This window comes from Phacochoerus africanus, chromosome 8 (assembly GCF_016906955.1).
Source record: "Phacochoerus africanus isolate WHEZ1 chromosome 8, ROS_Pafr_v1, whole genome shotgun sequence".
NCBI classification, from domain to species: domain Eukaryota; kingdom Metazoa; phylum Chordata; class Mammalia; order Artiodactyla; family Suidae; genus Phacochoerus; species Phacochoerus africanus.
Window position 1 is genome coordinate 58,025,031 of NC_062551.1, and position 23,366 is coordinate 58,048,396.

A 23,366-nucleotide genomic window follows, 5' to 3' on the forward strand; every position below is an offset into this window, starting at 1 on the left:
TGGCATTGGCTCCGATCGGCCCCCTAGCCTCGGAACTTTCATATGTTGCAGGTGCCTAAAAGGAAAAACAAATAAAGAAACAACAAAAAAAAACCCAAAAAGCTTGCCCTGAGGGTAACCACAGAAGAGTCACTGGCTGATTGCAACACTGCAGGTGATCCTGCTCACCCAGCCCCACCCCCAGCCCCACCCCCAGCCCCATGCCAACAACCCAAGGTTAATTGAGTCTAGTCTTTTGTGCTCAGTAATTTCCTGCTTTCGTTTTTGGAGATGTGTCAGCTCCAGGCCCGCACAGCTTAACCTCAGCCTCCCTGCGTGTAATCCAGTGTTCCAGGCTCTGCTCCAAGAATCCGGTGAGTCTTGGTATCCCCTTCTTCTGGAGGAGACTGGGTGCTGGGTTCAGCTTCTCCTGGATATTTGTTGCTGTTGTTGTTGTCTCTTTGGGGCCGCACCTGCGGCATAGGGACGTTCCCAGGCTAGGGGTGGAATCTGAACTGCAACTACCAGCCTTTTGCCATAGCCACAGCACCGCCAGATCCTAAACCCACTGAGCAAGGCCAGGAACTGAACCTGCATCCTCCTGGATACCAGTTGGGTGCGTTGCCGCCTAGCCACAGTGGAACTCCTTGGCTCTTCCTAAATAGACCTCTGCCATCCCAGGGTGCAGCTGGGTCAGCCTGGCTCAGCCCGAGGGTGGAAGGACCCATTCTGCACAGGAAAGCAGGAGCTGGCAGGTGTAAGGGTTTGTGTGGTAAGAGGTGGGGGTGGGGAGATTACATCCATGTCCAGAGGCTCTAAGACTAGTGTTTAGGTTTGTGTTCCGACAACAGGAAAAATTGCCCTTATGTAAGGTGTATGACCTGGGGACCACTGACTTCAGGCTCCTGTCTACTATCTGTTGCACTGTGTCTGCAGATACAAGGATGACGTGAGGGACTTGGCAGCATCCTGGATTTGGTATCCGTGAAGGATGACTGTGTGGTGATTTATATTAAATTCCCTTGGGGGGTTTGTTACAGCCAGTAACTCTGTGAAGCTGGCTCTATTGTTTATCATTGGCAGTGGCAATTTTAAAATTGGTGATAAAATACACAACAAAATCTATTTAACTATTTAAAATTTTTCAAGTTTTATGGAAGTATAGGTGATTTCCTTCCTTCTTTTCTTTCTTTCATTTTTTCTTTTGCTTTCTAGTGCCACATCCGCCGCATATGGAAGTTCCCCCAGCTAGGGGTCAAATCAGAGCTACAGCTGCCAGCCTACACCACAGCCACAGCAGCGTGGGATCCAAGCTCACAGCAATGCCAGATCACTAACCCACTGGGCGAGGCTGAGGCCAGGGATGGAGCCCGCATCCTCATGGATGTTAGTCAGATTCGTTTCCCCTGCACCTCAACTGGGAACCCCCGATGATAGCTGATTTTCAGTGTTTTGATCATTTCTGCTATACAGCAAAGTGGTTCAGGTATAAGAGCATGGAATGCTTCATGACTTTGTGTGTCATCCTGGCACAGGGGCCATGCTAATCTTCTTTGCAAGATTCCAGTTTTAGCAGAGGTGCTGCTGAGGCAGGCACCCATGCTAAGCAGTTTTAAGTGTGCAGGTCACTAAGTTGACGTACGTTTACATATTTGCTGAGCAGCCAATCTCCAGACGCTTTTCATGCTGTAAACCTGAAACCGTGTCCCCATTGGACAAGGGCTTCTCATTGTCCCCTCACCCAGCTCCGTTTGACTTTGTGTCTCTAAGGATCTGACTCCTTTGGGTACTTCATGGCGGTGGAAATACAGAGTATTTGTCTTTTGGTGAAGGGCTCCTGTCACCTGGCACAATGTCCTCAAGCTTCCTCCAGGTTGTAGCACAGGTCAGATATTGCTGTCTTTGTGTTCCCTTCATGGCCCAGTGGTTAATGAACCTGAGTAGGATCCATGAGGATTCGGGTTCAGTCCCTGGCTTTGCTTGGTGGGTTAAGGATCAGGTGTTGCCATGAGCTTTGGTGTAGGTCACGCACGTGGCTTGGATCCCTGTTGCTGTGGCTGTGGTGTAGGCTTGTGGCTGCAGCTCTGATTCCACCCCGAGCCTGGGACCCTCCATTGCTGAGGGTGCAGCCCCAAAAAGTAAAAAAAAAAGAAAAAAGAAAACAAGAAATGCTGTCTTTTGAAGGCTGACTACTATCCCAGTGTCTTTAAAAAAAATTTTTTTTATTACTCAAATGAATATACCACATCTGTAGTTGTATAATGATCATCACAATCCAATTTCACAGGATTTCCATCCCACAACCCAAGCACATCCCTCCACCCCCTAAACTGTCTCCTCTGGGGACCATATGTTTTTCAATGTCTGTGAGTCAGCATCTGTTCTGCAAAGGAGTTCAGTTTGTCCTTTTTTCAGATTCCACATGTCAGTGAAATCATTTGATGTTGGTATCTCATTGTGTGGCTGACTTCATTTAGCATGATAGTTTCTAGGTCCTTCCATGTTGCAAAAAATGCTGGTATTTCATTCCTTTTAATGGCTGAGTAATATTTCACTGTGTATATGTACCACATCTTCTTGATCCACTCCTCTGTCAATGGACACTTAGGTTGTTTCCATGTCTTGGCTATTGCAAATAGTGCTGCAGTGAACAGAGTACATGTGTCTTTGCGAGTCCTGGTTTTCTCTGGACAGATGCCCAGGAGTGGGATTGCTGGATCAAATGGTCGTTCTCTGTTTAGTTTTCTGAGGAATCTCCATACCGCTTTCCACAGTGGTTACACCCATTTACAATGCCACCACCAGTGTACTAGGGTTCCTTTCTCTCCACACCCTCTCCAGCCCTTATTGTTTGTCGACTTTTGGATGATGGCCATTCTGGCTGGTGTAAGGTGGTACCTCATCGTGGTTTTGATTTGCATTTCTCTAATAATGAGTGATGTTGAACACCTTTGCATATGTTTTTTGGCCATCTGTATGTCTTCTTTGGAGAACTGTCTGTTTAGCTCTTCTGCCCATTTTTTGATAGGCTTGTTTGTTGTTTTGGTATGGAGCTACAGAAGGTGTTTATAAATTTTGGAGATGAATCCCTTGTCAGTTGATTCATTTGCAGACATATTCTCCCATTCTGTGGGTTGTCTTTTTGTTTTGTTTAGGGTTTCCTTTGCTGTGTAGAAACTTTGAAGTTTGATTATGTCCCATTTGTTTATTTTAGTTTTTATTGTCGATACTCTAATAAGAGGTGGATCTGAGAAGATGTTGCTGTCGTTTATGTGGGAGAGTTTTTGGCCTATGTTTTCCTCTAAGAGTTTTATAGTGTGTGGTCTTATATCTAGGTCTTTAATCCATTTGGAGTTTATGTTTGTGGATGGTGTTAGGGAGTGTTCTAATCTCATTCTTTTCCACATGGCTGTCCAGTTTTCCCAGCAGCACTTATTGAACAAGCTGTCCTTTCTCCATTGTATATCCTTGCCTCCTTTATCCTAGATGAGTTGGCTGTAGGTGCGTGGGTTGAATTCTGGGCTTTCTATCCTGTTGCACTGATCTCTATGTCTGTCTTTGTGCCAGTACCATGCGGTTTTGATGATTGTTTCTTTTTAGTATACCCTAAAGTCTGGGAGCCTGATTCCTCCAGCCCCATTTTTCTTTCTCAGGATGTCTTTGGCTCTTCTGGGTCTTTTGTGCTTCCAAAGAAACTTTAAAATATTTTGTTTGAGTTCTGTGAAAGATGTCCTTGGTACTTTGATAGGGATTGCATAGAATCTGTAGACTGCCTTAGATAGTATAGTCATTTTGCTAATATTAACTGTTCCAAACCAAGAGCATGGTATACCTTTCCATCTATTTGCATCATCTTTGATTTCTTTCATCAGTGGCTTATAGTTTTCAGAGTATAGGTCTTTTGTCTCCTAGGTATTTTATTCTTTTGGATGTGATGGTAATGGGATTGCTTCCCTAATTTCTTTTTCTGCTCTTTCATTGTTAGTGTATAGAAATGCCGTCGATTTCTGTGGATTAATTTTGTATCCTGTGACCTTGCCAGATTCATGGATGAGCTCTAACAGTTTTCTGGTAGAGTTTTTGGGATTCTCTAGGTATAGTATCATGTCATCTGCAAATAGTGATAGTTTTTTGGATTTCTTTCGAATTTGGATTCCTTTTATTTCTTTTACTTCTCTGATTGCTGTGGCTAGGACTTCCAGAACTATGTTGAAGAGTAGTGGCGAGAGCGGACATCCTTGTCTTGTTCCTGATCTCAGTGGCTATCCCACTGTCTTTCTCCTTTCCTTTATGGAAGGACATCTGAGTTGCTTCCGTGTTTCAGCATTTGTGACTAATGCTGCTGTGAACAGGGGTGTCCACAGCTCTCTGAGACCATCTTTTCCGTTATTGGAGGGTATCCCCAGAGGGGGAGTGTTGGATTATATGGGAAAGCATTTTTAGTTTTTGGAGGAACCCCCGTCTTTTCTCCACAGAAGCTGCTCCTTTTCCACTCATCCTAACAGTGCACGAGATTGGTCAGAAGCATTTGAAAAAGAGGCAAACGGGGGTGCTGAGCAGTACATGACGTGTTCAAAGGCACAGGTGTGGGGGTGGAGCCAAGATGTGAATCAGCATTTCCTGGCTCTTGGAAAGCTTGCTCTTCACCCATGGGCTGAGCTTGGGCTTTGCAGGATCCATGGGCGGAAGCTTCCTGAAGATGACTGTGTTCAATGGGTCAGCCTGGCCCTCAGAGCTGGGTAGTGGGGAGACATTGTGTGCCCCAAAGATTAGGAGACAGAATCCTGTCACTTCTGATTGAGAGCGAAGTTGGGTCCCGTTGCTCCAGGCAGTTGGGAGACCAGTGTGGTTTGATGCCTTGACTGAGCTGGGCTGGTGTCTGTCCCATGTCATTCTGCCTGAACTCTCAGTTCCAACTCCATGTCACTCTGCAAGCAGTGACACAGAAAGCGGTCCGTTTTCAGGAACCTTGATGTAGAAACCTGTGGAGTCTTAAGTTCTCTGATCACCCATCCCCTTAAAAGTCACTTTGCACATAAGAAGGAAGAGAGAGAATAAGGATGGTAACAATTTCCCTTGTTTTACGGTGGAAAGGAGGACGAAGATGGCACATAGTTTGTACACAATCAGACAAGCTAATGCATAGCAGAGCTGAATTGGAACCAGCAGATCTGGTTGACTTCAGTTCTAAAATCATCATTCTTAGCCACTCAGCTTAGGCGAATTAAGCAGTGGCTGTGTGTGCCAGGCACTGTTTTAGAAGCTTTTGCTCCTGAAGGGGCAGGAATCTTGACTTTCTAGATTCTTTGGCTGGTCTGATCATGACATTTACTTAGCAGATGAACAAATTTAGTTTGTTAGGTACAGGAGGCCCATAGAAACTCAGAGGCTCAAAGACAGTCAGGCACCTAAGGCTTAAATGCTCACACCCTGAGCTTAAGGAGAAGGGGGTAGGCATCTGGGGGTTCTCAGGCGAGGCAGACAGCCCCCAGGAAGCTGGGAGGAGAAATGCTTGGAAAGCAGATGTTTACCCATTTATTTATTTATTTATTTTTATTTTCCCACTGTACAGCAAGGGGGTCAGGTTATCCTTACATGTATACATTACAATTACATTTTTCCCCCACCCTTTCTTCTGTTGCAACATGAGTATCTAGACAACGTTCTCAGTGCTATTCAGCAGGATCTCCTTGTAAATCTATTCTAAGTTGTGTCTGATAACCCCAAGCTCCCTATCCCTCCCACTCCCTCCCTCTCCCATCGGGCAGCCACAAGTCTCTTCTCCATGTCCATGATTTTCTTTTCTAAGGAGATGTTCATTTGTGCTGGATATTAGATTCCAGTTATAAGTGATATAATATGGTATTTGTCTTTGTCTTTCTGGCTCATTTCACTCAGGATGAGATTCTCTAGTTCCATCCATGTTGCTGCAAATGGCATTATGCCATTCGTTTTTATGGCTGAGTAGTATTCCGTTGTGTATATATACCACATCTTCTGAATCCAATCATCTGTCGATGGACATTTGGGTTGTTTCCATGTCCTGGCTATTGTGAATAGTGCTGCAATGAACATGCGGGTGCATGTGTCTCTTTTAAGTAGAGTTTTGTCCGGATAGATGCCCAAGAGTAGGATTGCGGGGTCATATGGACGTTCTGTGTATAGATTTCTAAGGTGTCTCCAAACTGTTCTCCATAGTGGCTGTACCAGTTTACATTCCCACCAACAGTGCAGGAGGGTTCCCTTTTCTCCACAGCCCCTCCAGCACTTGTTATTTGTGGACTTATGAATGATGGCCATTCTGACTGGTGTGAGGAGGTATCTCATGGTAGTTTTGATTTGCATTTCTCTTATAATCAGCGATGTTGAGCATTTTTTCATGTGTTTGTTGGCCATCTGTATATCTTCTTTGGAGAAATGTCTATTCAGGTCTTTTGCCCATTTTTCCATTGATTGATTGGCTTTTTTGCTGTTGGGTTGTATAAGTTGCTTATATATTCTGGAGATTAAGCCCTTGTCGGTTGCATCATTTGAAACTATTTTCTCCCATTCTGTAAGTTGTCTTTTTGTTTTCTTTTGGGTTTCCTTTGCTGTGCAAAAGCTTTTCAGTTTGATGAGGTCCCATGGGTTTATTTTTGCTCTAATTTCTATTGCTTTGGGAGACTGTCCTGAGAAAATATTCATGAGGTTGATGTCAGAGAGTGTTTTGCCTATGTTTTCTTCTAGGAGTTTGATGGTGTCCTGTTGTATATTTAAGTCTTTCAGCCATTTGGAGTTTATTTTTGTGCATGGTGTGAGGGTGTGTTCTAGTTTCATTGCTTTGCATGCAGCTGTCCAGGTTTCCCAGCAATGCTTGCTGAATAGACTTTCTTTTTCCCATTTTATGTTCTTGCCTCCCTGGTCAAAGATTAATTGACCATAGGTGTCAGGGTTTATTTCCGGATTCTCTATTCTGTTCCATTGGTCGGTCTGTCTGTTTTGATACCAGTACCACACTGTTTTGATGACTGTGGCTTTGTAGTATTTTTTGAAGTCTGGGAGAGTTATGCCTCCTGCTTGGTTTTTGTTTCTCAGGATTGCTTTGGCGATTCTGGGTCTTTCGTGGTTCCATATAAATGTTTGGATTGTTTGTTGTAGTTGTGTGAAAAATGTCCTGGGTAATTTGATAGGGATTGCATTGAATCTGTAGATTGCTTTGGGTAGTATGGCCATTTTTACAATATTGATTTTCCCAATCCAGGAACATGGAATATCTTTCCATTTCTTTACATCTTCTTTGATTTCTTTGATTAAAGTTTTAGAGTTCTTGGCATATAGGTCCTTTACCTCCTTGGTCAGGTGTATTCCGAGGTATTTTATTTTGTGAGGTGCAATTTTAAAAGGTATTGTATTTTTGTATTCCTTTCCTAATATTTCCTTGCTGATATACAGAAATGCGACTGACTTCTGAATGTTAATCTTATATCCTGCTACTTTGCTGAATTTATGAATCAGTTCAAGTAGTTTTGGGGTTGAGTCCTTAGGGTTTTCTATGTATAGTATCATGTCATCTGCATACAGTGACAGTTTGATCTCTTGTCTTCCTATATGGATGCCTTTTATTTCTTTTGTTTGTCTAATTGCTGTGGCTAGGACTTCCAAAACTATGTTGAAGAGCAGTGGTGAGAGTGGGCATCCCTGTCTTGTTCCAGATTTGAGTGAGAAGGCTTTCAGTTTTTCCCCATTGAGTATTATATTTGCTGTGGGTTTATCATAAATGGCTTTGATTATATTCAGGAATGTTCCCTCTATACCCACTTTGGTGAGGGTCTTGATCATGAATGGATATTGGACTTTTTCAAGTGCTTTTTCTGCATCTATTGAGATGATCATATGATTTTTGACTTTTCTTTTGTTAATGTGGCCTATGATGCTGATTGATTTGCATATGTTGAACCATCCTTGTGAACCTGGGATGAACCCAACCTGGTCATTGTGTATAATTTTTTTGGTATGTTGTTGGATTCGGTTGGCTAAGATTTTGTTGAGAATTTTTGCATCTATATTCATCAATGATATTGGGCGATAGTTTTCTTTTTTGGTGGTATCTCTGTCTGGTTTTGGAATGAGGGTGATGGTGGCATCATAGAATGTCTTTGGGAGTATTCCTTCTTCTTCAACCTTTTGAAAGAGTTTAAGGAGGATGGGCACCAATTCCTCTTTATATGTTTGATAAAATTCACCTGTGAAGCCATCTGGTCCTGGACTTTTATTTGTAGGGAGTGATTTTATGGCCTCTTCAATTTCATTTCTAGTGATCGGTCTGTTCAGTTGGTCTGTTTCTACTTGATTCAGTTTTGGCAGGCTGTAAGATTCTAGAAAATTGTCCATTTCTTCCAGATTGTCAAACTTGTTGCCGTATAGTTGTTCATAGTATTCTCTTATGGTTTTTTGTATTTCTGCTGTATCCGTTGTGATTTCTCCTTTTTCCTTTATAATTTTGGTTATTTGGGTTCTTTCTCTCCTCTTTTTAGTGAGTCTGGCCAGGGGTTTGTCAATTTTGTTTACCTTTTCAAAGAACCAGCTCTTGGTTTTATTAATTTTCTCTATTGTTTTTTGAGTCTCTATTTTATTGATTTCTTCTTTGATCTTTATAATTTCCTTCCTTCTGCTGACTTTAGGACTTTTTTGTTCTTCTTTTTCTAATTCATTTAAGTGGAGGGTTAAGTTGTCAATTTGGGATCTTTCTTCTTTTTTGAGAAAGGCCTGTATTGCTATAAATTTCCCTCTGAGCACTGCTTTTGCAGTGATTTTGAGCGGTTGTGTCTTCATTATCAATTGTCTCAAGGTAGTTTTTAATTTCCTTCTTGATTTCCTCATTGACCCATTGGTTTTTTAGTAGCATGTTGTTTAGTCTCCATGTAGTAGGTTTTTTCTCTTTCCTTTTCCCATGGTTGATTTCTAATTTCATGGCATTGTGGTCAGAGAAGATACTTGAGATAATTTCTATGCTCCTAAATTTATTGAGATTAGCTTTGTGTCCCAATATGTGGTCGATTCTTGAGAATGTTCCATGAGCGTTTGAGAAGAATGTGTAGTTCTGATTTTTTTGGATGTAGTGTCCTGAAGATATCAATTAAGTCTAACTTTTCTATTGTTTCCTTTAGGATCTCTGTTGCTTTATTGGTTTTCTGTCTAGAGGATCTGTCCATTGATGTGAGGGGGGTATTAAGGTCTCCTACTATGATTGTATTCTCATCAATATCTCCCTTTATGTCTGTTAATATTTGTTGTATGTATCTGGGTGCTCCTATATTTCGGGGATGTATGTTGACGATAGTAACGTCCTCTCCTTGGATGGATCCCTTAATCATTAAGTAGTGTCCTTCTTTGTCTTTCTTTATGTCTTTTGTTTTAAAGTCTATTTTGTCTGATATGAGTGTTGTAACCCCTGCTTTTCTGTCATGTCTATTGGCGTGAAATATTTTTCCCCACCCTTTCACTTTCAATCTATATGTATCTTTTGTCCTAAGGTGAGTTTCTTGTAGGCAGCATATTGAAGGTTTTTGCCTTTTTATCCACTCAGCCACTCTGTGTCTTTTGATTGGGGCGTTCAGTCCATTGACATTTAAGGTGATAATTGATAGATGATTATTTATTGCCATTTGAACCTCGTGTTCCAGTTGATTCTATGGTTCTCCATTCTTCCTTTCTTTCTTTCTTTCTTTCTTTTTTTTTTTTTTGGTTGGATGGTCTCATGTTATTATCTGTGTGAGTGTTGTTGTTTTTTTTTTTCATTTTTTGTGAATGCAATATTTGCTTTTGGCTTGTGGTTGCCCTGTTTTTTAAGTATGCTAACACCTTCCCATAATTGTGTGTTTTAGCCTGATGGTCCTGTAGGTTCAAACACTTCATTACTATATTAAAATTAAGAAGAGAAACATACAAACAAACAAACAAAAAGGGTTATTTACTTCCTAACATCCCTTGCCCACATTTTATGGTTTTGATAACTCTTTTTTATTTTTTTCTTCTTAATTTTATTTTGTTTGAAGCATGTTCATGATTAAATCTGTATGCTGGCTTATTTGAGTGACTGCTCTCTGATTGCGGTTTCCTCAGTCCTAGTTCTTCCTCTTCTTCTTTTTTTTTTTCTTTTCTTTTTTCTTCTCTTTCCTTCCTTTCTTTTTGATTTAGAGAAGCCCTTTCAATATTTCCTCTAACCTGGGTTTTGTGTTGCAGTATTCTTTAAGTTTTTGTTTGTTGGGAAAAATTTTTATTTCCCCTTCTATTTTAAATGATATTCTTGCTGGATAGAGTATTCTAGGTTGCATATTTTTTCCTTTTAGCACTTTATTTAGCACTTGCCATTCCCTCCTGGCCTGTAGTGTTTCTTTAGAGAAGTCAGCTGATATTCTTATGGGGGTTCCCTTGTAGGTAACATTCTGTTTTTCTCTTGCTGCCTTTAGGATCCTCTCTTTATCACTAAGTTTTGCCATTTTTATTATGATGTGTCTTGCTGTGGGTCTATTTGGGTTCAGTTTGTTTGGGGCCCTCTGTGCTTCTTGTATCTTGAACCCAGCATCCTTTAGATTTGGGAAGTTTCCAGCGATAATTTCTTCAAATATACTTTCCATTCCCTTATCTTTTTCTACTCCTTCTGGAATTCCTATTAGGTGTAGATTGGCCCGCTTTATATTATCCCATAGGTCTCTTATATTGCTTTCCAGTTTTTTGATTCGGTTTTCCGTCTGTTGACCGGATTGAGTGATTTCCATTATTCTATCTTCCATATCACTGATTCGTTCTTCTGCATTATTCATTCTGGTTTTTACTGCCCTTAGTTCAGTTTGCATCTCTGCAAATGAATGTTCTACTTTTTCTTGGCTCCTCCTTATATTTTCTAGTTCCTTTCTGAGGGTGTCTGCATTACTGTTCATATCTTCTCTTAATTCCTTCAGTGTTTTCACTATTTCTCTTTTGAACTCCAGGTCTGTCAGACTGCAGAGATCTGTTTCATTGTTGACTGTTTTAGGTGAGTTCTCCTGTTGGTTTGACTGGGGGTGGTTTCTCAGCTTCTTCATCTTGCTTGTTGTTTTCTTTCTCCTGAGGGAGTTGTACTGTCCTGTTATCGGGCAGTGTTTGCCTTGTCACTGCCGTGGAATATTTCCTGAGGGCTGGCGCCGTTGGTCAATCTTTTTTGAGGCAGTGTGGCTTTTCTGGAGTGTTGATGGGGCTAACAGTGTTTCTCTGAAGCAAAGGAGGACTTCCTGAGGGCAGACAGGACTGGGAGGTCCACACCACGATGGTAGCAGATTTCACTTGGTCATGCAGAACTTGCTCTGGTGTTTTTAGGCTGTGGGGTTCTTGCAGGGGGTTGGCAGTGTTGGGCAGCTGTTCCTCAGGAGTGCAGCACCCCCTGGGGGCTGGAGCAGCTATCTGGGTCACTGAGAACCTAAGAGGCTCTTCCCTAGGGCAGCCCAACTCAGAAGGACGGCCTGCGAATGTAGGCAGATCTTTTCACAGTCTGGCCAAGCTTGTTGCAGCTTTTCTGGGCTGCAGGGGCTCCTCCAGGGGGCTGGTGGTGCTGAGCAGCTATTCCGTGGGAGTGGGGCACCCCCTGGGGGCTTGGGCGGGTAGCAGGGCCACTGGAAATCCAAGAGGCTCCTCCCCAGGGCAGCCCGACTCAGAAAGACCGTCTGAGATCTTTTCCCTGGCTCGGCCAAGCTTGTTGCAGCTTTTCTGGGCTGCAGGGGGTCCTGCCTGGAGCTGGCAGTCCTATGCAGCTGATCCTCTAGAGCTTGGCACCCCCTGGGGCTTGGGCGGGTAGCAGGGCCGCTGGAAATCCAAGAGGCTCCTCCCCGGGGCAGCCCGACTCAGAAAAACCGTCTGAGAATTAGGCAGATCTATTCACGGCCTGGCTAGGCTTGTTCTAGCTTTTCTGGGCTGCAGGCCTTTTCTCGGGGGCTGGTGGTGTTTGGTGCTACTCTGCGGAAGTGTAGCCCCTCCAAACGGGCAAGCAGGCCTGTGCAGGGACAGCCCCTGCGGTGGTAGGCTTCAGGCAATTGTTGAGGCCAGCCCTCCTGGATGGCAGGCAGCCCCAGGTTCAGCGAGAGCGTAGGGGGTGGCGGGGGTGGGGGGAGGGGATGCACTGGGAAGCACAGCTTTCAGCTAGCTAGCGGGCCTATAAGCTTGCTCTGGCGTGGGGGGTATTCTATGGGGACCCATCCCTTCTTCTCTCCCCTCCCCAGCACGGGCGCAGACCAGGCTCTTTTCCCAGGTTCCCTCTGATGCGGCTTTCCACTTCCCCGCCCCTAGAGTACTGCTCCCTTCCTCTGCGACAGCTTTGTTTTCTAGTCTCCCAGGCAGTCTCTGCCCCGTCAAATGGTTTCTAGACCTCCCAAGCAGTTTCTGCTCCGCCCCGCCCCCCCAGCCTGTTCTGGGGGACTAACCTCTGGAGCCGAGGTCTTGGTGCCCAGCCCCCATCCAGGCGTCCTCCGTCCCTTTCCTGGGGACTAACCTCTGGAGCCGAGGTCTCGGTGCCCAGCCCCCACCCAACCATCCCCTGGCCCTTTCCTGGGGACTAACCTCTGGAGCTGAGGTCTCGGTGCCCAGCCCCCACCCAGGCGTCTCAATTTTTGGTGACTGTGCCCGTAGTTCAGATGGTCCGTTCGGTTCTTGATCGGCTTCTCCATACTCCAACTTACTGCTACACTCTTCTCTGCATCTGGAGATTCCTCCGGTTCGTTTGATCTTTCCCCCGTGTAGGTGACTTTCTAGGGTGCGGGATCCCTTTCTCCTCCAAAGTTCCCTTTCGGGAGCACCCGTCCTGCTCCCACTCAGATTCACCTTCTCTCACTCTCCTCTTTTCTCCCGTTCTGCCCAGTAACATCACGAACTTCTTGCCGTTATTGGAGTTTAGGTTCCTCTGCCAGCGATTGGTTGCTGTTTGTGCGAGTCATTTATTCTGTAGATGTGCTTTTTTCTGTTGTGTTTGTGGGAGAGGGCGAGCGTGTCCCCCTACTCCTCCGCCATCTTGTCCTCCCACCTGCCCATTTATTTAGACGTCTTTCTGAGATAAAAGGTTATCTCCGGAAACAGCTCTCTTCCTGGCATGGGCCAGTCTGTCTAAGTTATTGAGCAGTTAAGGGAGAGGCAAGAGCTGTTCCTGTGTCTGCTGGGTCTTTATTGCCTTCAGCTCCAAACAGTGCACATGTAAAGTGGTGCATTTTGGGGGAGACATAATTCTCTCCCCTCCCTTCTTTGCAAGCAGCCCTTCCAGTAACTTTGAACCATGTGGAAAGTCTTCCTTAGATTTGAGGAATCCAAAGCTCAGAGATGGAGAACGTGCCCCACGTACCCTTTACCCGCTGCTAACATAACTCCATTGCTTCGTGGAGTCAGACTCCCAGGGTCAAGTGTGGATGGACATTCTTGGGGACTTTGTGACTTGTTTTCTCTGCAGGGCGGAGCCTCCTCAACTCTGTCTGGGATGTTGGGTCGGCATGTTCGCCAATTTGGTGAGAAACTGGTCCGAAGGCAGCCAGTGGAGCCCAGGGACGAGTCTGAGATTCCCACACCTCATCTAAACATCTTCAGCCTAGTGGTCTTTGGTGTGAACAGAACCCTGAGGGTTGGTGTGTACATCCTGGCTGGTGCCGTGGCCGTGTATGTAACTGGACCTGCAATCATCGTCTCCCTCATGGTGGCTGGCGTATTTAACCTGTTGTCTGGATTCTGCTTCACTGAGTTGGGGGCTCGGGTACCCCGCTTTGGTTCTGCGTATCTCTACAGCTATGCGACAGTGGGACAACTGTATGCCTTCATCACTGGCTGGACCCTCATACTGCGTTTCGGCGTTGGTGAGATGACGGGAGCGGGGCATGCTGTGGGCTTAAGACCAGGGACCTGGGAGAGAGAACTGGGGTCTTCCCTCATTCATCTACCCTTTGTCATTGACCTTGTAGAGGGAGTCAGGTGGTTGTAGCAGAAACCCCTCCCCCTGCATTCTCCTTGGCTCTATCCTGTGGTCATAAAATGACTGGACCCAAAACCTAGAAGGAGGGGGAAGTGTAGGGAGTGGGTGCGAGGGAGGCACGTCCCACAGGCCCATCCCTCAGCATTTGAAAGGCTTTGCTCAGCTGTTGTCTTCCTGGGATTTCCCTGTACCAGTCGAGTGGGATTTCAGCCCTCATCTCCCAGTCCTGCTGGTCCTACTTCCCTGTGTTCTTTTCTTGCATAACCTCTATCTCCTCCTAACATATCACATAGCCCATTTAGTCACCTATTCAGTTCCCCTGAGCCCATGAAGAGAAACTTTGAGACGGGGTATTTTGTCTGTTTCTTTTGTCCCCAAAATCCATGCCAGGGTGTTTAGTAGGAGTTCAGTTACTGTCCTCTTCATGAATCTTACCTTCTGCCACTGCAGCCACCGCCTACTTGACCAGGGCCTGGAGCTACACCTTTGACAGCCTGATCGGGAACCACATCTCACAAAAGTTAGAGGGAACGTTCTCTGAGCATATGCCCTTGTTCCTGGCCCCATACCCAGACTTTGTTGCGCTGGTGCTGGTGCTGCTGATAGCTGGTAAGAAGGGGTCAGAGCTAAACTGGGGAAGGTGGACTGTGAATGGGGGAGCTGGGGTGGGAAGGGCTTGGGTCCCCAAATGGTCGGAGGATTAGGACTGGAGAGAAAGGGTCAGGAAGGCAGAGCTTAGCCCATTGTTTTCCACCTTTGCAGCACTGACGTTTGCCCACGGGTAGGGGCTGTCCTGTGCTCCCCGAAGTACATTTTTCTTTTTTCTTTCCTTTTTTAATACATTGTACCAGTGGCATATGGAAGTTTCTCAGGCTAGGCTTTTAATCCAAGGCACACCTGTGACCTACACCACAGCTCAAGGCAACACCGGATCCTGAACCCAGTGAGTGAGGTCAGGGATCCAACCTGCACCCTCCGGAGGCAACAGTGGGTGCTTAACCTGCTGAGCCACAGTGGGAACTCCTGTAAAATCACTGTTGGATGTTGACCAGCATCCCTGGCCTTGTTCCCCCATATGACACATGACAGTCAGAATGTCTCCAGATACGGCCACACCTCCATCCGGGGACAAAATCAGCCCAGCTCTGAATAACTGATAGACAACTTTCCTCCTATATATTGAGACCAGGGATATTCTTTTATTTGTTTAATTTATTAATTTATTTTCTTTTTTTCCATTTTTTGGGCCACTCCCACGGCATATGGAGATTTCCAGGCTAGGGGACAAATCGGAGCTGTAGCCACCAGCCTACTCCACAGCCACATCCACGTGGAATCCGAGCCACATCTGCGAGCCATACCACAGCTCGCGGCAACGCCGGATCCTTAACCCACTGAGCGAGGCCAGGGATCGACCCTGCAGCCTCATGGTTCCTAGTTCGGATTCGTTAACCACCGAGCCATGACGGGAACTCCTTCGGATATTCTTTTAAAGAAAGACGATTCTTAGAGGAGGAACTAATGTACTATTTGTCTCAGCTTTATTGAAATATCATTCACATACCACATTCTCTTAGTTTATGTTATACAGCATGATTATTTGATAGATCTATATATTGTGAGATGATTGCCACGATAAGAAATGAACCATCTCGGAGTGCACAATTCCGTGCCACTTAGGACATTCACAGTGTTGCACAACCGACATCTCCCTCTACTTCCAGACATTTTTCATCTCCCCCAAAGGCAGCCCTGTACCCACTGAGCATCACTGTCCATCCCCCACCCCACCTCAGGTCCCCAACCCTAAGCCCTTGACCACCTCCAGTCCCCTTTCTGTCTCTGTGCATTTAATTATTTTGGAGGTTTCACACTTTCCGTCTTTCCCACAGGGCTACTGATTCTGGGAGTTCAGGTGACAGAACTGGTTAGAAAAGTGTCCGAAGGAGTCAATGTTTTGGTCCTCATTTTCATCATCCTTGCTGGCTTCATTAAGGGAGACCTGCACAACTGGCAGCTCACAGAACAGGACTACAAACTGGCCACATCTGGATCCTCTGACAGCTATAGGTCAGGAGGGTCCTTTTGCCCCTAGTCCTGCTTAGAGGGGGCTGCAGATCTGGGAATACGGTGGGAACGGAAGAGACCTGGCCTGATGGATCCAGAAGATGGGGTCCTGGAGCCCAGGTCTTGGGGCATAAACGGAGGAGTCCGGTAGAGATGTCTGAACAGCCTCCCCCACGCTCTTCCTCATCCTTTCTCTCACCACAGCCTGGGCCCTCTGGGTTCTGGAGGGTTTGTGCCCTTTGGCTTTGAAGGGATTCTCCGAGGAGCAGCTATGCCTTTCTACTCATACTTTGGTCTCAATGCCATTATCACTACAGGTAACATGGTCATTTGGGCTGTCCTTGAGCAATGGGGTTGGCAGTTGATGAGGCTGCTTTTGGAGGTGGGAGAGGGAAGAATATTGAATGATTTCACAGCTGTGTGTTTTCCTGACGTGAAGCTCCCACCATCCTGCAGGGAGAGAAACCCCCAACCCTCAGCATTCCATCCCTTGGAGCATAGGGATCGTCATCTCCAGCTGCTCTTTGGCCTATGCTGGTGTCTCAGCAGCTCTCACCCTCATGGTGCCCTACTACCAGATGCATCCTAACAACCCCTTGCCGCAGGCTTTTCATCATGTTGGGTGGGCTCCTGCTGGACACTTTGTGGCTGTTGTCATCCTGTGTGCTCTTTTTCACAGGTCAGTGTCAAAGCTTTCTGTCCATGTACCGTCAGATGCTCAGGCATCCTCTCTCTTGGGATCGAGGGACAGAGGGAAAGACACCTCACCCCATGTGGGACCAGGGAGCAGAAAGCAGGTCTGTCCTGCTTCTCTGCATCCTCACACGTGTTCCCATTATTGTCTTTTCCAGCCTCCTGGTTGTCATGTTGGCCATGTCTCGATTGATTCAAGAAATGGCAGAGGATGGGCTCCTTTTCCGGGGACTTGGCCAAATCTATGCCCGAAGAGGCACCTCCCTAGTGGCCATCCTGGTTTCTGCAACTCTTTCAGGTCCATAAACACAACCCAGTCCCTTCTTTGATCAATTTCTTTAGCTTGGATGTATCCACTGGCTTCTCACTCCCTCCCCCGACCCTCGTTCTAGGGATCCTGGCAGTACTTTTCGAGATCTTTCATCTTGTGGAACTCATGTCAATTGTGGCCCTGCTTTTTAACTTCCTCGTGACTTTGTCTGTCCTGGTCCTCAGGTGAGACTCCACTACATATTGACTGGGGGTCTTGGACTTGTGGAGGTTGATAGTATGATCCCCTCATGCTGCTTCCTAAATGTCCTGCTGGGCTTGAGTCAGGAAAGCAGTGGACTAGGCTGTCTGATGCTGGATGAGTAGGGACAGCTGTTCATGTTACCTTTATACCTCTAATTCAGGTACCAGCCAGACAAGAACTTCAGCAAGAAGGAGAAGGTAGAGGAAGAAATTGAGATGGAGCCTATAGTTGGAGCAAGTCCTTTGGAATCTATGCCTGAAGCAGGAACCTCAAACCCTCTAAAGAGTCTGTGTAACCCTATCAGCCCCACCCCCACTCTGAAATCTGGCCAGATTGTCTATGGATGCGCCTTCCTGCTGGGTGAGCATGGAGACTTCTCTTTGGTCATCTTCTGAGATGGACAGGATGGGCAGGGAGTGGCTGGGCTGGCAGCTGAGGAGTCTTGCAGATGTGATGGCCCTTCCTGAGGTGGGCAGTGTGGGGGAGGGATGATCCGAGGTCTTGGCCCATTTGGCCTCTGGAGTTGAGCCTGCTGTCCTCCCCCTTGACCCTTGCAGTTCTCCTGCTGACCATCCTGAGCCTGCTCCTGGCCCTGTGGCCCAGCCAAGTGTTCTCTGGAGACCCCGGGTTCACAGCAGGGGCTGTGCTGCTGCTGCTGCTCATTGTGGGGATCACCGTCATCATTTGGAGGCAGCCCCAGAACCCCTCTCCTCTTCCCTTCAGGGTAGGTGACCTTATGTGCCCAGCTGTCCAGGCTGAGGGGGTGAAGTCGGCATGCTTTGAGGTGAAGCCTCCTTTGCTGGACCAGGGAAGGGGGGACTTGCTCAAGCCAATGGACCTTCCCTGGTCCCACCCAGTGCTTCCCCCAACCCCCGGTCTCAGCGGGCCCTGAATGCACAGCCTGAGGAGGACTGGGGTCTCCCCGCCCAGGTGGGGGAGGGGCCTCCCTCTCAGCTGTGGGTGCTGTGTTCAGGGAGTCACTGGCTTTGCCCCCAGGTCCCTGCTCTGCCCGTGCTCCCAGTGCTGAGCATCTTTGTGAATGTCTACCTGATGATGCAGCTGTCCTCTGTGACCTGGGCCCAGTTTGGTATCTGGAATGCCATGGGTGAGTGGCTTTCTGGGATGAGGAAGCCTCTTGACTGACTGACTGACTCAACACAGCCCCATTCCTAATTACCTCTCCCGAGAAACTGTGTCAGACATTATAACAGGAAGCCTTTTAGACCTTTGTAAGTGGGGACAGCACCTAGTTTCCTTCTCATGGTCTCATTTCCCTGCTAGGACTTGCCATATACTTTGGATATGGGATCCGACACAGCCTGGAGGAGAAGAGGGATCCACAGCCACCAGCCTCCAATTTCCAGACTCTGCATGAACACACCCCTGGTGCTAAATCCTCTTAACCACAGGAAGTAGCTGCTGTGTGTTTCCCTCCAAACCCTGCATGTGTTTTCTTGTTCAAGGGACACCGTGATCCTCTGTGGGGTGTGAGTGGGTTGCATTTAGAGCCCTGTTTTCATTGACAGGGGACAAAATCACTTTAATATTTTATAATTTTTAACTAAACTTTTCTTTCTCTCTTTCTTTCTTTCTTTCTTTCTTTCTTTCTTCCTTTCAAGGGTCACACCTAGGGGATATGGATATTCCCAGGGTAGCGGTGGAATTGGAGCTGTAGCTGCCAAACTACACCACAGCCACAGCAAAGTGAGATACAAACCACATCTATCACCTACACAGCAGCTCCTGGCAACACTAGATCCATAACTCACTGCTTGAGGCCTGGGATTGAAGTGCGTCTTCATGGATGCTAGTCAGATTTGTTTCTGCTGAGCCCGGCCGGGAACTCCTGTAGATTGATTAATGATGGCCATTCGGACCGGTTTGAGGTGGTACCTCCCTGTAGTTTTGATTTGCATTCCTCTAATAATTGGTGATTAGTTGAGCATTTTTTCATGTGCCTGTTGGAAACCCCTATGTCTTCTTTGGAGAACTGTCTATTTAGGTCTTCTGCCCATTTATTTAATTGGGTTGTTTTCCTTTTTTGCTATTGAGGTGTATGAGTTTTTTGTCTATTTTAGAGAATAAGCCCTCTTTAGTGGCATCATTTGCAACTCTTTTCTCCCATTCTGTACATTGTCTATTTTTTTAATGGTTTCCTTTGCCTTGCAAAAGCCGTTAGGTTTTCTTAGCCCCATTGGCTTATTTTTGTGTTTATTTCTATTGCCTTGGAAGACAACCTTAGAAACCATTTGTGGGGTTGATGTCAGAGAATGTTTGCCTAGGTTGTCTTCTAGGAGTTTTATGTTGCCTTGTCTTAGGTTGAAGTCTTTAAGGTATTTTGAGCTTCTTCTTGTGCATGGTGTGAGGGTGTGTTCTAGCATCAAGATTTACATGCAGCTGTCTAGTTTTCCCAGCACAATTTGCTGAAAAGACTGTCTTTTACCCTTTTTATTTATTTTTCAATTGAAAATTATTGTTATTATTATTTTTGCTTTTTAGGGTCACACTTGCAGCATATGGAGGTTCCCAGGGAGAGGTTGAATCGGAGCTACAACTGCCGGCCTATGCCACAGCCAGAGCAACTCAGGATCCGAGGCGTGTCTGAGACCTACACCACAGCTCACGCTCCGCCAGATCCCTGACCCACTGAGTGAGGCCATGTATGGAACCCTCATCTCTCCTGGATCCCAGTTGGATCTGTCTCCGCTGAGCCACAACAGGAATTCCTAGAGCAAGATGTTGAGTGTTGGGATAGTGCAGACACAATATACAGTGGGTCTATGGGCACTCCTTTTTCCCGTTTTATATTCTTGCCTCCTTTGTTGAAGATCAATTGACCTCAGGAGTCTGAGGCCCTAAAAAGAAAAAAAAAAAGGAAAACCCCCAATCATCTTGGATAACACAGGATTGTCACAAAGCTTCAATTTGCAAAAAAAAAAAAAAAGAAAAAAAAGAAAGAAAGAAAGAAATGCAGTGTCTTCCAAGCCCAGTAAAGCAAGGTATGCCTGTACAAATATATGTTCATATGTTTATGTGTAGTTAATACCCATAAAATAGGTACATGTAGTTTAAGTACTAAAAAGACACGTGTTACTCTTCCCTGTTCATCTGGAATTCACTGTATCGCGGCATCGTGTGTGTTTCTTTGCTGTGTCTCTCACCCCTCGGTCTCTGTGTATGCTCTCTGCATTCTCATTTCCTCTTAGAGAGACATTGAGTGCATTGGGTTAGGGGTTATCCCAATGACCTGCTTGTCCTGAATTCCCCCTTTAAGGGCCTGTCTCCAAATACAGACACACTCTGAGGTATGAGGGTTCAGTTTGCAGAACAAAGGACCCTAAATGCCCAAGTGCCCAGCTGGATTGGAGGGAAGACAGGATGCTGGGAAATCGGGGTGGGGAAAGAAGGGCCTGAGGGAAAACTAGGAACAAACACATGTGGGCAGAACACATCCCAGGTTTTGCCTTGACGAACTACATCCGAGAGAAAGTGCCTTACACCAAACACGTGAAACTGGCATGTCATCACTGCTCTTCTAAAGCTTTGGCCAGTTGCCCTGAGCTGCTTCCCTGTCTGGATCCCGAACAATTATCAGCCCCTTGGGGACAGAATCCTGAGTCTCCACCATGGCCTGGTGTCAGTTCTGTCACTCGGGAAACCTCAACCAATATTTGCAAGGGATCGACTATATAGGAGACTCCTACAGAGGAAGTGGAGGACGCTTAGGACCTGGACTTGCTTCAAGCTTACAAGGTTCTTTCTCTTACCTACAGATGTGACTCTGAAGCTTAGTGACAGCCTCCATGGGTTGCCCCATAGAGAGGGGGTCAGTCCGGGCAGTGTACCTCCAGAACCAGAGCCCTTCGCTCTACTCTTAAACGACCCTTCCCTTCCTTCCTGTGGATCTTCCACGCCCTCGTCCAGTGCCTAGACATCACCTAATAGCCAGAAGAAGGACAGAAAAACTCCCTGAGGGATTGTTGGCTTGGATGAAGAGCTCAGATTCCTTTCTCACTCAGAACTCCTTTTAGTGGCTGAGATTAGAAACTTTGCATGATAGGAGTTTCCCTTATGATGCCATTATTACTATATTAAAATTTTAAAATTAAAAATAAAATGCAATACCACTAGAATGCTCCATAAAAGCTAGTATGAAAACGATGGGGAAAAAAACAAAAGCAGCAAGGGTTGGTGGGATGTGGAGTGCGGATATTCTGCTGTTGGAAATAGAAAGAGGTGTCACCTCTTCTAGGTATGTTCCCAACACAGTTTGACCCAAATATGCACGACGACACATCTACTAGAGGTTCATCTCAGTTCTCCTTGTGGCGGCTCCCCACTGGAGCCGACCTAAAAGCCCATGGAGACTGGACGGGGTCAGTTCTTTGTGAGGGATGGACGTGATTTCTTCCAGCTTCGATGGGATACAAGTGCCCAAAACCCTGGTTAATTTTTAGGTGGAGACTGTGATGAGCTGAAGTTGTACCTGCCTGCAGGGAGTCTGGGCCCTCTCAGTTCCCTGCAACAGCCCTACAGAGGGACCTGCAAACCCAAGATACGTGAAAGAGGTCAGACCCCTGCGTCCATCTACACTGGGTCCGTTTACAGAGCACCTGACGTGAGACAACATCAATTTCTGCTGCTGGATCAGGACAGAGGTCCTCCTAGGAGGAGTGGGGACTGGATTGGCAGTGGGGGAAGGGGAGGTTCCAGGGTGGGGGCAGTATTTCTGCTTGCCTTCTTTTTTGTGTGTGGTCTTTTTAGGGCTGCACCCTGACATATGGAGGTTCCCAGGGTAGGGGTCTAATCAGAGCCACAGCTGCTGGCCTACACCACAGCCACAGCAATGCCAGATTCAAGCCGCATCTGCAACTTCACCACAGCTGAAGGTCATGCTGGATCCTTACCCCACTGAGCGAGGCCAGGAATGGAACCCGCAACCTCATGGTTTCTGGTTGGATTCATTTCCGTTTCGCCATGATGGGAACTCCTTCCCTGCTTGTCCTAATGTGAGTACATTCATTTGGGAAAATTCATCCACTTCTATCCTATGACATGCGCATTTTTCTTTTATGTTCTAGTCAAAATATTTCATTTAGATGTTTTTTTTTTTACTACACCTGTGACATGCAGAAGTTTATTTCTCATTGAGGTGAGATATATTTTTTTATCTTTTAAATGTATGTTTTTTCAAACTTTTATTTTAATTTTTTAATTTCATTTTTATCGTATAATTGATTTACAATTTTTCAGATGTACAGGAAAAATTCAGTTAAATATATGCACACGCATATAGGTATTCTATATATACAATACATGTGTGTGTGTATATTTATATACATGCATATATATTTTTACATTTGAGCCAAACTGAGGACTATAGCTGGGAAGACATCCTTCCAGTGGCTCTGAGGACCTGCTCCACTGAGGCATGGTTTTCAGCACATTCTCACACCTCCTCCAAACGAAGGATATACATCAAACTTGGCAGGATATACTCCTTCAGGGTTTGAAAGAGACAGGTTTCGTATGTATAGAGCAGCACAGCCGGAGCATGGTGGCTGGGAAGGGAATGTTACCACTCCTTATCTTTGTGGTTTTGTGGTTTTCTTCTTAGGGCCTCCCCTGCCACACAGGGAAGTTTCCAGGCTAGGGGCTGAATGGGAGCTGCACCTGCCAGCCTACCCTACAGACCCGGCAAGGCCAGATCCCAGCCAGACCTGTACCTAAGCTGTAGATTTTGGCAATGCTGGATCCTAACCTACTGAACCCAAAGTTCAGGCTGAAACCCTCATCCTCACAGATACAATGTCTGGTTCTTAACCCACTGAGCCACACTGGGAACTCCTTATCTGTGAGAGAGGGTTAACCTGGAACCATAAGGAGGGAGGGATTCATCCTTATCTATGAAAAAGACATTCTTGGGGGGAGGAGGAGGGAGTGGGACGGCCTGGGCCTGTGGGGTTACTAGCTGCAAACTCTTGCATTTGGAATGGGTAAGCAATGAGATGCTTCTGTGTAGCCCTGGGCACTCCATCTGGTCACTTGTGATGGAGCATGATGGAGGATAATGTGAGGAAAAGAATGAATACATACAGTACATATGTGTGTGTGTGTGTGACTGGGTCTCTGCTATTTGGAAAACTGACAGAGCAC

At 46.0% G+C, this 23,366-nt stretch overlaps 1 protein-coding gene and 1 non-coding gene across 4 annotated transcripts; one reads left to right on the top strand and one right to left on the bottom strand.

Moving 5' to 3' along the window:
- The first annotated feature begins 271 nt into the window (after positions 1–271).
- Positions 272–18,997, top strand: LOC125133077 (cationic amino acid transporter 3-like). Of its 3 annotated transcripts, XM_047791084.1 has the most exons (13): positions 272–353; positions 13,424–13,820; positions 14,387–14,545; positions 15,829–16,006; positions 16,208–16,320; positions 16,460–16,682; positions 16,855–16,994; positions 17,089–17,191; positions 17,371–17,570; positions 17,768–17,934; positions 18,207–18,315; positions 18,492–18,631; positions 18,830–18,997. In XM_047791084.1, the coding sequence occupies exons 2-12, from the start codon at positions 13,451–13,453 to the stop codon at positions 18,611–18,613; spliced, it is 1,884 nt and encodes a 627-aa protein (XP_047647040.1). In that variant the 5' UTR covers positions 272–353; positions 13,424–13,450; the 3' UTR covers positions 18,614–18,631; positions 18,830–18,997. The 3 variants fall into 3 exon arrangements, with proteins under 3 accessions (XP_047647040.1, XP_047647039.1, XP_047647041.1); XM_047791083.1 differs by lacking the exon at positions 18,830–18,997 and having other exon boundaries at positions 18,492–18,776; XM_047791085.1 differs by lacking the exons at positions 272–353; positions 13,424–13,820; positions 18,830–18,997 and adding an exon at positions 14,221–14,286 and having other exon boundaries at positions 18,492–18,776.
- On the bottom strand, positions 1,470–1,576 carry LOC125134737 (U6 spliceosomal RNA). Its single transcript, XR_007136748.1, has one exon. It is a non-coding gene; the product is annotated as a U6 spliceosomal RNA (small nuclear RNA).
- Positions 18,998–23,366: the final 4,369 nt, after the last annotated feature.